This window comes from Brienomyrus brachyistius, chromosome 23, assembly GCF_023856365.1.
Source record: "Brienomyrus brachyistius isolate T26 chromosome 23, BBRACH_0.4, whole genome shotgun sequence".
NCBI lineage: Eukaryota > Metazoa > Chordata > Actinopteri > Osteoglossiformes > Mormyridae > Brienomyrus > Brienomyrus brachyistius.
In genome coordinates, this window is record NC_064555.1 from 6,805,370 (window position 1) to 6,822,079 (window position 16,710).

At 44.7% G+C, this 16,710-nt stretch overlaps 2 protein-coding genes across 5 annotated transcripts in view; both read left to right on the top strand.

The window, feature by feature from the left end:
- atp9b (ATPase phospholipid transporting 9B) overlaps window positions 1–689 on the top strand; it is a 64,415-nt gene extending 63,726 nt beyond the window's left edge. For all 4 annotated transcript variants that reach the window (XM_048992517.1, XM_048992519.1, XM_048992518.1 and 1 more), the window contains one exon: window positions 21–689. In XM_048992517.1, the coding sequence (XP_048848474.1) occupies window positions 21–157 (137 nt within the window). In that variant the 3' untranslated portion in view covers window positions 158–689. The remainder of the gene's footprint in view (window positions 1–20) is intronic.
- A 12,832-nt stretch (window positions 690–13,521) lies between these two features.
- Window positions 13,522–16,710, top strand: part of nfatc1 (nuclear factor of activated T cells 1) — a 53,590-nt gene continuing 50,401 nt past the window's right edge. Inside the window, exon 1 of the mRNA XM_048993838.1 lies at window positions 13,522–13,990. Coding sequence (XP_048849795.1) covers window positions 13,867–13,990 — 124 coding nt within the window. The 5' untranslated portion in view covers window positions 13,522–13,866. The remainder of the gene's footprint in view (window positions 13,991–16,710) is intronic.

Consider the following 16,710-nt stretch of genomic DNA (forward strand, 5'->3'; position numbering starts at 1 on the left):
TTCTTGTCTTTTCTCTACAGATCTTGCCTTTATCACCACTGCAGCCTTCCTCTGGAAAGTCTTAGTGATAACAGTCATCAGCTGTCTTCCTCTCTACATCATCAAATACTTGAAGCGCAAATTCTCCCCGCCGAGCTACTCCAAGCTTACCTCATGAGTGATTTTTATTTTTTTTTTTGGTGGGGGGGGGGTCTCCTGTTTTTTGGTCCTTTTTTTTTGTTCTTCCCCCATCCTGTGGTCCCTGGCAGCCCGATTACTGCAGACCTCACCCCCACCCCCCCTTACAGACAGAGCCCTAGGGGGCGCTTGAGACAAAGAGAATGTGACGCCGGAATTACTTGAAACAGATCAGCACAAGGCGAGACGGACATGAGACTGAGTGGGACGATTCCGATCACAGGACCGCAGGAGGCCCCCATGGCGTCTGCTTTCAGCTCTGCTTCCGAGCAATCCTCTATTGTCCCTCAGCTGCTTCCTTTCTACGCCTACAGAACTGGATTTTAAACGTTTTTTAGTGTGTGAATACCTGCAAGACGAAGACCTGTCGGTTTACTTTGGAATTATTATTATTATTGTTATTAGTATTATTACTCTGACGTTTTTGTGATTGTTTTGCACTGTCAGCAAGGGTCAGTTGGTGCACAATGGAACCCTTGTAATCAAATGATGTTTCATTAGGTGGTGGGGGTGGGGGGTGGGTGGGGGTAACTGCCTCTGACTGGTGATCCTGTTTGTGAAAAGAAAAAAGAAAACAATTACTGTACACACATGGAGTATGAGTGCAGCGTGAAACCCTCCCTTCCCAGTTATCTGTTCTGGGAACAATTTACCCTCTTATTCATTTTATTTATTTTTTTGCCATTAGCTGGTATCGTTCGCATCGTCATAAGCCAAACCACACACAGCATTTAATGTCCGGTGTCGGTAGACATTCATCTAGCGTTCTCAGCATTCCTTCTCCGCTCATGATCACCAACTCTTCAAAGGGGTTTTGAGCTCAAAATACTGGTGAAGGAGCTTTGACTGATGAAAGGACTTTGACGAAGGAAGTAAAGATGGCTGAGTTATTTGTTTTGAGTCTATGTTCTGGAACGTTCAGTGTAATGACTGTATGGGTACCATGCCTCGCTGCAGATTTATTAGACAGTAGCTGCACTCCAGAATGGAACAAATCACTTGTGTCATTTTGAGCTCACCATTGGGTATTGCTTAGTTTCACACATGTGAATGTATTTGTGTTGAGTATTCAACTGAAGCCAGACACTGTGCTTTTCTGTAGTATTTGCATTGGCTGAATTTCTAAGCCTTGGAATCCTGTTTTAGGTGTACTCAGGTAAATAACGTCTTATCCCAAACTACTGAGGTGAAGCGTGCTTCTTTGTACAGCTTATGTTCTTGTTGCGAGCAGTTAAAGCCTTTTGGTTTTTTTTTCAACTCTAAGAGAGAGGAATTGAACTCGTTTGACTGTGTTTAACACTTAATGGGATTTGAGTGTTTTTTAACACTGGACTGGAAATTGAGAATCCGTTGTTTTATCGCCGCGTCCTGATGGTTAGGTTCATTAGGGTGTTCAGCTTGCTTATAATGAAGTGTGTGCTGTAGATATTTGTGATTTCAATATAAAATGCTTTTCATGTTATTAACAGCACATTTCTAACATTCTGATTTTTCTTGTTTAAAGAGCAATAAATTTAATTTTTACCAAGAAAGTGGTAATCTTGAAGTGCTCTCACGTGACCACACGGTTTACGGGGTGACGCCGAGTGAGACTTTTCCTTCACAGACTGCGGCGTGAACCTTCGGCTGTTCCTACTTTGAACAGTGGGTCCCATACACCTGACGCATCCATATTGGCGGTTTTGCCGAGGGTTCGTCTGCTCCATGTGCTGTTTACCTGTGTGACCAGCAGGTGGCAGCAGAAACCAGAAATTTGTCTACCACCATGTTAATATTCTACATTGTTTCAGTGGATTAGTAATGGGTAACTGGACATAACATTTATCTAATCATCTTCATAATCACAACTGTAGTGAAGCACATTCATTCTCTGTGAGCAGTAGTTGTGCATTGTGGATCGCTTTCAATGGGCGAATCTCTTAGCGTTAAAACACTGTTTGCTAGGATTTACGTTAACTCTAGATGAATCGATTTGACTGCATCACTCCCGGCTCTTCAGCACCAGCTCAGGGCAGCCTTAGGAATGGAGGCTGGAGCCGCACACACACACAGGATACTTTGGAGTCTGTCCCGGATGCATATTTAACCCTGGATGCAGATGTGGAACAGCCTAAGTAACAATTAAAAGTACGGTATAGTAAACACATAAACCAGTAACATATAGTTGTTTGTTATCATTATTGAGTATTATACACTGTACATAATTGTATGTGCTATACTTTTATACGGCTGGCAGCACAGTAGGTTCGGTTACACCAGCATCACCACAAACGTGTGACTGATGCGTCACGCTATAATGTCACTAAGCGATAGGAACTTTTCAGCCCCATTATAATCTTATGGGACCACCGTCCCCCATCCGGCCCGTCATTGAGCACCATGTTATGCGGTGCAGGCCTAATGTATGAATAAGGACAAAATAAAGTGAACAACATGCCCACTGACTGTACTTTATATATTATATATAGTTTTATTTCACAATATAAATTTCAGTGAAAGGAAACGTCCTCTTATCCTGCGTTGGGTTTCCTTGGGCCGAGAGGCGGTGCTACCCTCACGCCGCTCTCCGCTTCAGGGTGTGGGCCCCCGTCAGCCTTCACGGCTCTATCTGCTCACCCGCAGCGCAATATTCACAGGACGGGGGAGAGCTATTTCTCTCCTACTCGTGTTACTTTCTTGCCTTCCATAAAACAGCCAGCCGAGATTCACCACCTCACTTTATTAAGCTCATATTTAAGATGCCCCCTGACGTGTACATTCTCAGTTTCTTCTTCTTTTTGTATGTTCAAGCACTAGAAGAGGGCATGTTATAGTGATTTTTAAAAGCAGCCTGGAAGGTTCGCTTTTCACTGAGACTCCATGGCATCGCACACAGTCCAAAGAGACACGATGAAGACGTCTGTGTGATCGAATTCAGGAAATGCTTTCACCAAAACAGTTGCGCATCCTAAAAAGCCCTTTACGAGCCTGAGTGTAAACACTAGACGGCCGGTAATGTGCTCTGACACCCAGTCGGTAAAGAGACCCAAATCTGAAATACCTTTACTCTTAGAAAATTACATCAGCTTCCTGGAAGAGCAGAAAGGGAACCAGCGAGACTCCTCCATCGCTGTTCATCTGCACGGCCTGCCCTCTCTGGTTTTGAAAGTTATCTCATAGTGTCTGAGTTTGTTTATACCATCAGCCCCCTCACTGGTAATGGAGGGGTGGTAGGGGGGCTGTTTTTTTAACTGTTATATGTATATCTGGGGGCGTGTGCTGGATTTTGACCACTATGCCCTTCCTAAGCCCACCATCTTCCGTGGTTAGGGAGCGAGCCGCTGAAGAACTGTGGGCATTCAGGTTTGTGAGAGAGCTGTGCGTGGGCTGCAGGTGAGCTGACAGACGGGCTTCCCCTCCCCAGACACGTGGGTGATTAAGGCTCCGTGGGGGGGGGGGTATAGCTTTCCCAGAAGTCCACGACAATGCAAACCACAGCGTGACGCATCGCCGCGGTGAGCAACGTGCACACATGGCCAGGCGTGGGGGAGAAGCTGACTTAACACAGCCTGAGCTGTAGCTTCCAGCCAGATGCAAAAGGTGCTGGAGAGACACGGTGGGATTCTATTAAGAGCAAAAAAAGTCTGTGTCGGTGTGTGCAAAGTGTGTAGCTCTGGTGAGCTACTTCAGGGTGGCCTCCTGTGTTATACTTTCTAATTGCTAAAAGTGAAATCTTTGTTTTATCTCTCCAGGATTTTTTGCGGGTGAAGTTTAGTGATGTTCCTCTTTCATGCCCACTTATCCAGTACAGGCAAGCCTAGAGTCTATCCATACTTCGCCTAACACTCATACGCGATGGCTGATTCAGAGACTATACTTCACTTGACACACTCTCACCGATGGTTGATTCAGAGAGTATACTTCGCCCAACATACTCACAGTGAAGTCGAATCAGAGAGTATACTTCACATAGCACGCTCACAGGAATGGTTGATTCAGAGACTATACTTCACCTAACACATTCGCACACGGTAGCCGATTTAGAGAGCATGTTTCACCAAACACTTTTACCGCGATGGTTGATGTACAGAGTTTACTAGGAGTGGGACGATGGGGATCGTCACCTTAGTGCTTTTTTTCTTTCAATTCTTGCACTTTCTGTTTGATATCAGCAATAGAGCATAATGAAGTGTCCCTGATGTGATGCCTTATCAGAATGTGATGAGCGTAGGTTAGATCTTCTGGCCTGACTAGTCACCCAGCAGTGGTGTTATTTTCTTCCTTACAGCTGTTGGCTCATTAAGTGTTACATTCATAAGGGCACTGGTAGACCCCAAGTAATCTTTGCTAAATGTGTCCTTAGGTTTCAGTCACCAGATTTTTGTTGATTTAGTCTTCAAGTGTCTTTAATTGTCCATGACTTTTTAAAGATTTATTACCATAGTGCATGTACCGAGGAACAACACTTAAATATACGACATTTGCAAGAGCCCGGGCTGGCTTTATGGGCATAAATCCTGCTATTTGCTGATTTCTGTGGATTTGCCGAACACATAATTATGTTGAATTCATGTTAGGCCAGAGATGAAAATTCCCACTTTGAGGTCTTTCGAATTGTTGAACAAACCTCGCTTCGAGCCATATGCACCCATTTTTACGGTTATCTGCTTTATCCAAGGGCTCGCCGGTTCCCCTTGTGTGGAAAACAAGAGGAGAAAAATAGAACAGTTATTAAACAGAAAGTAAGTATGCAAGCCGTCTGGAACTTTTTCTGAGTCAAAACTTTCCCCCATTTTGCTGCAGAAGGGACCACAATTATGTTATTATACTATTTGGTTACTACAGGAGTAAACCCCTTCTCCACTCAGTTGGACTGACTGCAGACTCACTATAGAGCACCCTGTTCAAATTAAAGTGAAAGAAGCCAACATAGATGGAATTACCAGCAATTATGGGCCAGGTCTTGGCAGTGGGGGGGAGGGGGCTGAGCCTGCATGGGTGTTTTTCCCCTCAGCCGGGCTCGGAGGTCCTCTTCTGCTGCCCAGAGGGGCTGCCCAGCAAGTCGGGCGTCTTGTAAATCCTGGGAGGACACAAAAGCACGCAGTGTGGGTTCTGTGTTTACGGTTGGTTCTTCTCCCCTCTGCCCCTCTGTCATTTTGCACTACTGCATTTCTTTTTCGTGAGGCGATGCAGCACGGCCCTGGGACCTGATCTCCTTCACGCATACGTGAGATTCTGAGGAAACATTTGAGACACATCTTCAGTCGAGCCTCTCCGCGTACGTCATGCATGTTCGTCAGAAGGGAATGACGTTCTTGAAAGGCTTCTTCACTGAGGGATTATCTCCGTAAGATGTCCAATATAGGGTAGGAGGAAAACATCCATATGATGTAACCAGGCCCTGAGGCCTTTGTCTGATGTGAATGAAAATGCAAGTGAAGTTAGAGCCTCATTTTCAGATGTCATTTTACTGTTTGTTTCTTATCTACCTACCACAAACCCTACAGCACAGACAATCGCTGCCCCTAGAATTATGTGAGCTCATTATTGGCTGAAAGAACCTTTAGAAGCAATTCTTTTTTTAGCCCAGGGGTTTCTGGGTAAATTGCCCACCAATTTTAAGGGACATTGGAGGTGTCATTCAGAAACACCTTTGCCCTGACAATTTCACTAGAACAGCTTGGGAGAAAAAATTGATTGTAGAGGAGGTGGGTCCAAGCAGTCAGGGGAGGCGGGATCAAGACATCTGATTGGTAGTTGCTTGAACCTGCCCCCTACACAATCTGATTGGTTATCTCTCTGTACCAACCATTTTTCGTTCTGCTATTTTGTGTAAGAAGAACTCTCACAATCCCTTTAATTAATGGTGTCTGTGATGGAATAATATGCTGCTATTGTCTGAGACATTCATGTCTTTAGAATATGTGATCCATCCATAAGGAAGGGGCCATGTCTGTCAATCAGAGCGAAGTGTTAGCGACGAGCAGACACAGTGAGTTTCAGCAGGTGTCCAACTGCCGTGAAAACCGCCGCAGTTTCAGTCATTCGCACTTAGCACTGTAAGCTGTGAGTCTACCCCATGTGATGCCTTCTCCAAATCCACAATAACCTAAATAGGTTTATCACAGCTGTCATAAGCTCCTACAGCTAAGGATGTAACCAGTGATTTGAGATCTGATACAAATGTGTGTAGCTTAATTGCATTATCACTGGCTACCTGCATTTATCAGCCCTTTAGCTGTGTGAACAAAATGCATCTGAGAACTTCGATGTGGAAGATATCCTTCATATCTGGTCTGCCAGTCGTGAAAAACAGGAATGAATCATAGAGAGAGGCAAATCAGGACCAAAGAAAAGGCTAATTGCTCTGTCAGAAAGCACCCCCCCCCCCCTCCCCCCCAGGCAAAGTCACATCTGGGCCTCCCGAATGGTGAGGGAAGTTCTCCAGAAGACAGCCTAGGGAATCGAAGCTTCAGAAAACTCCCTCCGACTTGGGAGCCCGCCACGGTATCCAGGCAACGGCTTTAAACACCAGGAAACAGAGTGGGGATTCCGTCACAGTGCCAGGGCAAAAGGGAAGCATTGACGTGGGACAGGAAAGGGGAGCAGAGAGAGAGAGAGAGAGAGAAAAAAACCAGCCCCCTCCTTCCGATCCCTGTCCCCGGCCGGCCCCATCCCATCCCCCCCCTCCACTGACAAAATATGCAAATATTCTTCTTCACTGGGCAGGCTGCAGTCCATTCCTCTCTCATTAGGAGCATGCTGTCCAGCGCCTGGCGTAGTACAATCTATCACTGGAAAATATGCCATGGCTATTTATAAGGTTTTTATGGCACGACAGCTAGAAACAGATCATAAAATGGTAGTCAGAGTTTGGGTTCTGCTCGCTGTGGAAAAAGGCCTTCATATAAACACTCTGCCCCACCTCCGACATGCCACCTCCCAAGCCACACGTGATTCAGCAGTCGGGTGCAAATTTATAACCGTGCGCTTATTTTAAAAAGCATGTCACCGTGTCGCCGGGGGGCGAGGGCGTCCCATCGCCGCTTGCTGTCATCGTCCTTTGCTGTCAGGTGTTGCATCTTCTCGATCCAGCTGTTGCATAACCGGGGTCAAGTAGCCGGCTGTTTTTGTCAGCTGTCAAACAGCTGGCTGTACGTCCACGCAGCGACCTGAAGGACGAAATCGCCATTCTGTGTTTGTCTGTCAGTGTCGTCTGAATGTCAAGGAGGCTCGGTAGCGCAGAGCGCACCCCCCCTCCCCCCAGGGCCAAACCCCAGCTACACTCGTCCCCGCGTCTTTGCAAACAGCTGGAGTAGCTTTCTGCCGAGTCGACACAAAGAGCAGATGTGAGGTCTTCGCGGCTTCCAGCGTGCCGATGATGGAGGACGACATAGGTGACCCAAGGTCAACACCAACTATCCCATTAGCTACGTCGTAGTTAAGCAGTTTACACACAGACAAATGCAGCAAATCGGTACACAGTGCCATAGAGAGAAATTCTGTTGTGAGCATCAAGCAATACCTTCAACAAGGCCCTTCACTCAGAATGACAGAAAACATCATATATGTTGAATCAGCTCACTGTCCATGTACTGCTAGATCACGCTTTAAACAAATGATGTTACGATCTTCATGGGCAGAAGTATGTTCTGATATCTGTCTGATATCTTTCTTTTAGTGAACTAGTAGAGATGTGAAGCTGATTACCGATTTTGATGCATTTTGTTTTTTGTTTGTGAAGTATATTTGTAGTTTATGAAAGATGTGTATATACAGATCAATGGTGTCCCGTGCTAGCAGGGGCTCAGCTTGACAGGAATGACACTGGCAGCCTTGCAGACCAGTGCTGCTTCCTCACCATGACTAACGCCCAGACTGAGCCACAGTTCCCCTTATTTTGTGGCAATATGTCCAAACGTAGTCTGCGGTGTGATCCACTGCGGCAGGGTGTTTAAAACAGGCTCTGCCGTGTTTATGGTATGTAAGAATCGATTCACCCCTTACAAATCTCATGCATCCAGCATGTGCCGAAAAGCAGCTTCTCTCCTGCTGGGTGATCTACAGTTAGGCAGTTTATCCAGAATTAATAATCTCATTAGTCAAACCGAATCAAAAACAGCCTTATGCATCTAGTGTCCTTTCCCCACAGGGTATTTTTGGTGCATCTTACCATGCAATGGCATGCATTCGCTGTGGGCTTATTGTGTGGAATCTATGCAGCGGCACCAAGAAAGAAAAAAAAATGTCAGAGAAGGACTGAAATCGGGGCTGGTTTTCATAATGGAGCTGTGGAAACACAAGACAACAGCTGCCAATTCGGGCGGCTTTCTGGTGAAGTACATCCCGACACAAAATATTTAACACCTGCAGCACAATTCTGGGAAACCACTTCAGAATAGTTCAAAAATAACCCGCCAGCACCCAGGATTCACAAGTGATAAATGAAGACAGGACACCAGGCAAACTCCAGATGTATTTATATTCATTGTGACACTGCTTACAATAAACAAAAAAGCATTATTTAAAATACCCACCCAGGGCATCTTCTATGAGTGTTTTTCCTGTTGCTTTCCGAGACTGCATAAAGGCATTTTACAACACCATATTTACAGAGTCTTGGCAATAAAAAGTACTTGGCTTATACCATAGTTTAAATCATTATAATGGACCTTGATGTGACAATTCAGGAAAATAGAGCTGTTTGGTTTCATAAGATGGGACTGAGACAATAGGGAACTAATAAGTTTTTCGAGAAAGTTAAATATAAATCCTCTGAAATGAGGGACTGCCACCCTGCTGGGCAGACCGCTCTGCGTTGAGGAAGACTCCCTTTGCCCCTCCTCCTCACGCCAGTGGAAAATATTTCCTCCCCAGGGAACGGACACAGACGGGGAGTATGTTATTTGTCAGTGTTTTTTCCCTCCATAATAAAATGCACGCATGCTCTGTTTGTCTATAACCTGACCCTTTAACCTAGACAGAAAACAAGCGATGGGAGACGGTGACTGAGACCGCCTTCCGGTGTGACCCTGTAAGTCACGTTAGCGCTAGTATAGTGAGCTGAAATCTCACATTCCTGCTCTGAGATCAAATCGGGGCCACCATCTGCAAACACAGAGGCAAAAATATTAATATGTATCTGACTTCATCTGACTCTCATGTTTCAGAGCACTTCAGTTCGGTCCTTTCCAATAAGCCTGAAGCAGACCGAAGGCTACTGTACATCTGCTGCACAGTGGGGCACATATATTTACACCTGAAATTTCATTCTCAGAAGCAGTTTAGACTTATTTACCGGCTCTACTTCCATACAGCGTCAAGCCTTGGCATAACCACAGCACAATGATTTTGAAATGCATAGGCTGCGATGTCAGCTCTCAATTAACGACTGCGGAGCTGTTTATTAGCTGGAGTGAGCGGAGCTGGAGTGAGCGGAGCTGTTTACTGCGCGGCCGATCTCAGTTTCACATAGCTGGTGGGCAGCGATACCCTTGAAGGTCGGCTGGGCTCCCTGCCATTGGGTAAGAGATTTCCATGAGGTCAAAGGAATAGATGTGATGGCATTTCATTGGCCGGAAGCATGTCCACATTGGTCTCAATGGTGAGGCAGATGTTTTGAAATTTGTAGTTGCACTCATGCGTTGAACTTTTGAGCTGGATATGAGGTTAATTTGGGCAAAAACCACGCTGACTGCATGTTGTTGGATGTGTGAAATACTGTCTGATTTTCACTTTTATCCAAGATCCCTGCTGTAGCTTGGAGTTTATGCCTCACCAGCCCACGCAGCTGTTTTTACTGAAGCAATTGAAGTGAAACGTTTCCCTTTAATTCACAGCCGTGAAGCTTCTCCAGTGCTCGTGAACCGTGGTCACATGCCATCCTGCATTAACATTAAGTTACATGGATTTTTGAGTTTCCTCCTTGGCTACTGACAGAAATTATGATTTGGAATCGCAAGATTTCATCTCAAATTGAAACAATTTATATTTATTGTTGCCTAAATTTCACTCAAAAAAATCAAGGAAATCAATAGTGGTCTCGCACAAAAGTTTAAATGAGAGTGATAAATGTGTCTGGTCAAGATTTTGTGCATTTTCACGGCTCGTTCGCATTCCTTTTGCACCGTGGCAAGTCTGTGCTCAGGTGACTAAACAGCACCGACACAAATGTCCATGAATGGCAGACGGACGGATGCCGGTACTTCGTGACTTCATCTTCTATCATTGTTTCCGTCTGATTTTTAAGCCACAGAACCAGGGACCGAGCACCACTGCGTGCTGGTATCTAACGGCTGTACGCTCAGGCACTTCCCGTTTTAACAGATTTGAGGTCTCTTAGTAAGTGTCCACGTGGGGACTGTCATAGTCCAGATGTTCGTCTACCACAGCACTGCCCGGGGTTTAAAATAAAGATATTCTGAGGTGTCCAGACATGCCTAAGATAGCTCCAAGCGACTCTTCATTGTGAGCGTTGATTCTGTTAAATACGCGCCACTATAAATAACGGTCCATGGAAAAAGAAGAAGTCTGAATTTCCACGCTAAGACTCGCTGCTGAGCCAGTGGCTACTGCAGTCCCTCTTCCGGGCCAGCTTGGCGTTTATTTTCATCTCACCCCTTTCAGCACCACGATATTTACGTCTCCACCAGCCTGTCGACTTGACCGCTGGCCCCTCTCTGATTAAAGCGGCAGTCTTGTGTACATAGCTAAGAGAAAAGAATGCAATTTTACGACTATCATAAATTTAGTATAGTCACCCAACTTGTCAATGAAATGGCTCAAATTCTAACCCACAGTACCAATCAAAAGTTTGGACCTGCCTACCCATAGAAAGATTTATTTGTACTATTTGCTACGTTTTAGCACAATTATATAGACATTAAACTATAAAATAACATATAAGGAAATATGCACTGACCAAAAAAAGTATGCAACAAAAAAATATATTTGTTGGGGGGAGGACTCTATGAGTTGGGACTCGGAAGGTTGCTGGTTCATATCCCTGGGTCACCAGAGTGACCCCACAATTGGGCAAGGTCCTTAACCCCAGTTGCTCCGGGGACTGACTGACCCCACTGTTTACTCTATGCCAGGTCCATGAGGTGGCCTCCTGGGATGCTTTTCTAGCTGAAGGAGGTCCCACAAAGCGCCCATTGGCCCTTTTTCCTTCATTCTCTGGTCAAACTCCTCCTAAACCATCTCTACTGTGTTTAAGTCAGGTGATCGGGTCATGTGACGCAACACAGTCATTTTCCTTTGTAGGCGGTAGGCTGAGTGTGTCCAAACTTTTGACTGGTACCGTACTTCTGAGTACATTCTGCTCTCAGGTTTCCTGTAGTGTGAGCAGAAACATCAGGTCTTATGTTTCCCACGAGTCCTTGGAAACACACATTTTTGAAGCCACTTGAAAGTTGAGATGAAGCCTTCTGATAATACAGTAATCTCAGCATTATGGCCTTCACTTCAACGCTCTCATTATTTGGTACAAAATATAAAGTGAAAAGCTGCGTAATTCATTTGGGTTGGATCCCTCAGGAGTAAGGAGCCCTCTCCTCTTTCTGAAACATTTTTTAAATTTAAACAGATAGGTACTTAGTACAGATAAGACGAAATAATTTTCAGCTCCAATCCGTAGGCTCCCGTTTCTCAACTGCCGCAAGGGGGGGGAGGGGGGGGCTGTGACTATTTCAACCAAATCACATGGAGCATAAATATATGCAGCCTTCAGGAGCAAAGTCGTATGTCCAAACCATGATGAATGTCTTATATTGTACAGTAAAACATTGCTGAAGATTAAGAGTCTCATAAATCTCCACAGATGATTTTCCATATGTTTTCGGTTTAACGCAAGCATGTCATAACACTGCTTTGGCCAAAATGGAGATACCCCCCCCCCCCTCCAAATATTGTATCATTATACTGTATGAAATTGAGGCATTTTCCTTTTGAAGTACACATGTGTTCTATCACTGGTGAATTTGCCCTCGATTTCTGGAGTTTTGAACTCTAATGAATGAGTGGAAAACAATATAGATTCATGGAGGGGGGGGGGGGGGCGGTGTCGTTGTTCAGATTCACTGTCTGGTGAGCAAACATCTGTAAAAACGTTCCTTTCAGTGCCTTGCGAATGTCTGCATCCCCTTCCAGTGCTGCCCCATTCTATAAAACTGTCTGTGTGCTTTTTCCTTTCTTCTTATCCTTCGCTGACGTTTTGAGGAGCCTCCACAGAGGGACTTGCTCGTGGACAGCGGCCTGCAGTCCGTTCCTAACTCCTGGTGTGAGGTGAGCGTCCTGCTTTGCAAACTGGAGGGCCGAGGCTCACTCTCTTAGTGCTCAGGTGTGATTGTCGGCACTCGACGGCAGGCCTGGCCTCTCGCTGTGGATCCCACAGTCTCAACCACTGCACTTTACAACTGATTTGCCTGAAGTTTTTTCAGACGGATTTAGAGATGCAGGGTCTGAATAAACATGTTTGTCAAATCTTCACTGTTACCGTAATTGCAACCATGTACAGTACAGCAAGCTATTCTATATATATATATATTTGTTTCCATTTGGAGTATAAGGAAATGCTTCCAGTACTAGATTGGATCTCAGTGTTCAAAGGAAGGCTGCGAATGTGATGGTACTGACGGGAAGCATAAAAGCTGGTTATTGGAACTATTTCATTGATTATTGTCAGATGTCTTCTGGGATTAACTTTCAGGATGTCTGGATGTCAATATCACAAGTGCGCCCACACTATTATTTAATTTCAGATGTATAGATATTAAATGTTTCTCCTGACATTCCTCCCAACCGCATTAATAAATAATCAGACTTGATTGAGCTGGTCATTTAAAAACCCAGTGGTCTGTTGTTAAGGAAAACCTTGCTCAGACTATCAAAAAATAATAGTAATGGTAATAAAAAGCTTTAATATGAACATGTGACCACTATAACACTGAATGTGTAATAGCATATTTATCATTGTCAGTCGTGAGAACAGTAAATAGTATCGGTACTCCGTCATTTATAGTAATCCAAAACAACCACAAAACAGTTTATAAATGAATCTTATTAATCTCTCTTTATGTATCTGTGTTATAAATGTATGCACAAAATATATGACTTTTCTTTTAACGCAAGTAATTTCCCGGCGTTACACAGCAAATACGATAAGTGCTCCAAACCTACGGCAGAGCGCTGGAGTCACTGCCGAGCCCCACATGCGCGCTTTGGAAAGGGGCGCGATCTCAGCCCCCTGAGCGGCCGGTCGGCAGGGGGTGATCGCGTCACCGCCGAGGGGCGTAGCGCCGCGCGGGAGGTGTTTTCCAGCTTTATAAAGGCGGCTGTCCGCAATCCTGACAGCCTGTGCGTCACTTACACCCAGGGTAGCCGGAGGGATCGCGCGTAGAAAACCATCCCATGTCTGTCTGCCTGCCTTTTACATAAACTTCGCTTCTATTGAAAAGCTCCCGATATAAGCTTTTTATCTTACTGTCACTTGGATTCTGTCTTTCTGTATCTAATCGGTACGCGTTTTATTAATCACTCAAAATAGTATCTTGGTTTTGAAAACCTACTTTTTAATTTTTATTTTCTTTACTTTTCCGCTCCATAAATACCAGTAAGGGGATTTGGTCCTGCGCGTTTGTTCCCCAGAAAGAGGACAGCTTGATATTATCAGTATTGCTTCATATAAAAAGGAGACTTGCTGCTTGTTGAATGCAGGAGGATAGGTGCCTGGGAATCTCTCCGAAGTCGGACTTGCTGCCGCACGTTTTCCCTGCTGTGGGGAGAAAAGCGCTGGGATTGCATTTATACCACAACATGAAATCCGCTGAAGAAGGTATGCTTATTTTACGCTTGTCCTTAATGCCGCTCCTCGCTTTATTAATATAATTTATGCAGTGTGTATATCTATGTGTGTCTCTAAAAAGTTTTTATTTAATTTTTTTTTGGAATTCATTGAATTCATAACACTGGTATGCCCACCCTCCCTTCCCACTCTCTCAGGATGCTTTGGTCTCAGGAAAGTATTCTTCAGGTGGTAATTGTTCTCCACATGTGGCTAACTTTAGATCCGCACTGGGGCAGTAAACTACATCCGTGCTTTATCCTTTTTTAGTTATGACGAACGTTATCGTTATTGTTGTTCTTTATTAAGCAGCAGCAACAACAACAACAATAATAATAATAATTGGGGGTGTTGTATATGATGCAGGGAGGGATTCCTGTCTAAATAAACTGGACTGATCTTGATCTTGGTCCTGGTCCTGGTCCCAGTTCTGGTTCTGGTCCCAGTTCTGGTCCTGGTCTTTGCTGACCCATTCTTTGCTGGTTCTGGTTCCACACAACCTCTTAAGCATTTAGACCTGATTGACCTGACAGTTTGAAATTGATTTTCATTATAAAAAGCCAGAAGTTGCAGGTTTTTGAAAGAATACACAAAAGTGCTAAAAGTCAGATGGACTTTATCTATGTCTCTTAAACTCCTGTATTTAACCAGGTTACAACATGAATCAAAGTCTTGTTAATTACTTAATTGATTAATGTCTTGGAACAAATCTGTACTATAGCTAACACTTTCTAAATATGTGAGCGAATTGTACAGGCACAGATGTTAAACAGTTTCCCTGTTATTATTATTGATGGATTACCAGCAAAATGTTCGCCAATGTCTTCCAAGCTTTCCGAGCCTCATCGCTGAGCTCCATCTCAATCATCAGCTCATCTGAGCACAGTTACGCAGCAGCCCAGCTGGGGAAGCACAGGTCTCCATGACCAGCGCAGGGCAAACCCTGGAATAAATGACGTCACGAAGGGGGGGCCGAGCCAGTGTACTGCTTCCCATATGCTGTTGGCTTCCTGTATAAGTGGTCCAAACGTGCAAGGGCATGTTTCAGATATTTATTTTTTATTAATTTACGTTATCAATTTTATAAAAAGCAGTGAACATAGGAAAATGAATTATTATCGTGGTATTCCACAATCTCGGCCAAAAAGGATGGAGTGATAGATGGATGTTATATTTTACCAGCTGGTTTATTAGCATTTAATTTGGGAGACTCGAGGCATATCCTAATCAGTCATTTCAAATCATAAAAAAACATTTGAAAATGTTTCGAAATGTGTGCTTGTGTCTCTTAATTTGACACTTAATTTTGCTTCCTCAAACTGTTATTTCTAGTCAGTGGAAGGGAAGCCGAGGTGGATCTTGTGTGGTTTGGATGTCTCTTGGATGATGCGTGCTCCGTAAGTGATATCATGTGTGAATGTAGCGGGGCGCTTGCTGCCGTAGCGCTACATGGGATCTCTAACTTCTGTGCTGATGTCATGGGCTTTGTGGCTCTGCTGCATGCCTATTGGTTCCTATAATTAATTCTGGTCTTGGTGAATGTTGACTCGTAAGTTTGGTAATGGGTTGCAGACAGGAGTCCAGGCGGCTGGGGGGCCGCTTGGGCTGAAGGAGGCGAGTCGCTGCTCCACGTTTAGCACGATTGCTGGACTGCCCCCTCCCCTCCCATTCCCCCCTAGCTCTCTGTGGTGCAGTCTGCCAGCTCCATGACCAGATTGGCGTGGCCGGCCGCCTCCTCTGGCGTGTGTGCGTGCGGTGCGAGCTCACTGGCTCCGGGGCTCTCGGATCCTGTTGCGCCGAAAATCTAATGGTGTCCTCAGACACGCAGAGTCAACCCAGAGCTTCCCTCACGGTCTAGTGTTTCTGGAATGGTTATTCTCAAGACCCACTGTGCAGTTTCCCGTTACAGCCTGCGTGTGGCATTAGAGACAACAGATATATGATAAAACACTACCGGAAATGATAATACGGTGGCATCAGGCCGCAGTGACCCAGAGACATGTGGTCAAGATGAACAAATGGCTCTATTTCCCTTGGGGAGTGGTTGTGTTCTCATGCAGTCCTGGAGTAGTTAGGCGTTTCATTGAGGATGCTCCGCCTTAAACCTTGTGTTTCCCAGGTTACGTTATGGTCCAGTGGCAGCCTAATAGGGTAAGTGGCTGTTGAAATTTGCTCGTTGATTATGTATTAACGATACTTGGAGGGAATATCTGGAGACGGTTCAGTGTGGTCTGCTCAGCAACCGTGAAACTGCTGCCTTGTCTCTAAGGGATATGAACTATTTAACATCTAGCATGAACCATTAGCGTAACGCCTCTGTAAACACTACAACACATGACTCTTTAGGACTCTGAAGTGTGTACAATGTGCGTTTCGGTATATATAACTGAGGGACGTTTTTACCGGTTGTACAGATTCCTTCTCAGCCGGTATCCTCAGAATTTCTGATCTGAATTTCTGACTTTTCACTTTTAATCGTGCAGTCATTGATATCTAAATACTCGTAAGTCCTTAGAGGAATCCGTCTGTCCATCACTTACAAGCATCGCTATCTCAGCCACTGTACCCTGATATATATTAATCAGTCTTGTGTGGTAGTTGAGGATCTAGGAAACTTGTTACCCTTTGAGCAGAAATAAACTGACAAGGAAAAACTGCATATTTTGCACTTACGCTGCTGATAACTATTAATGAACAGATGGCAGACAATT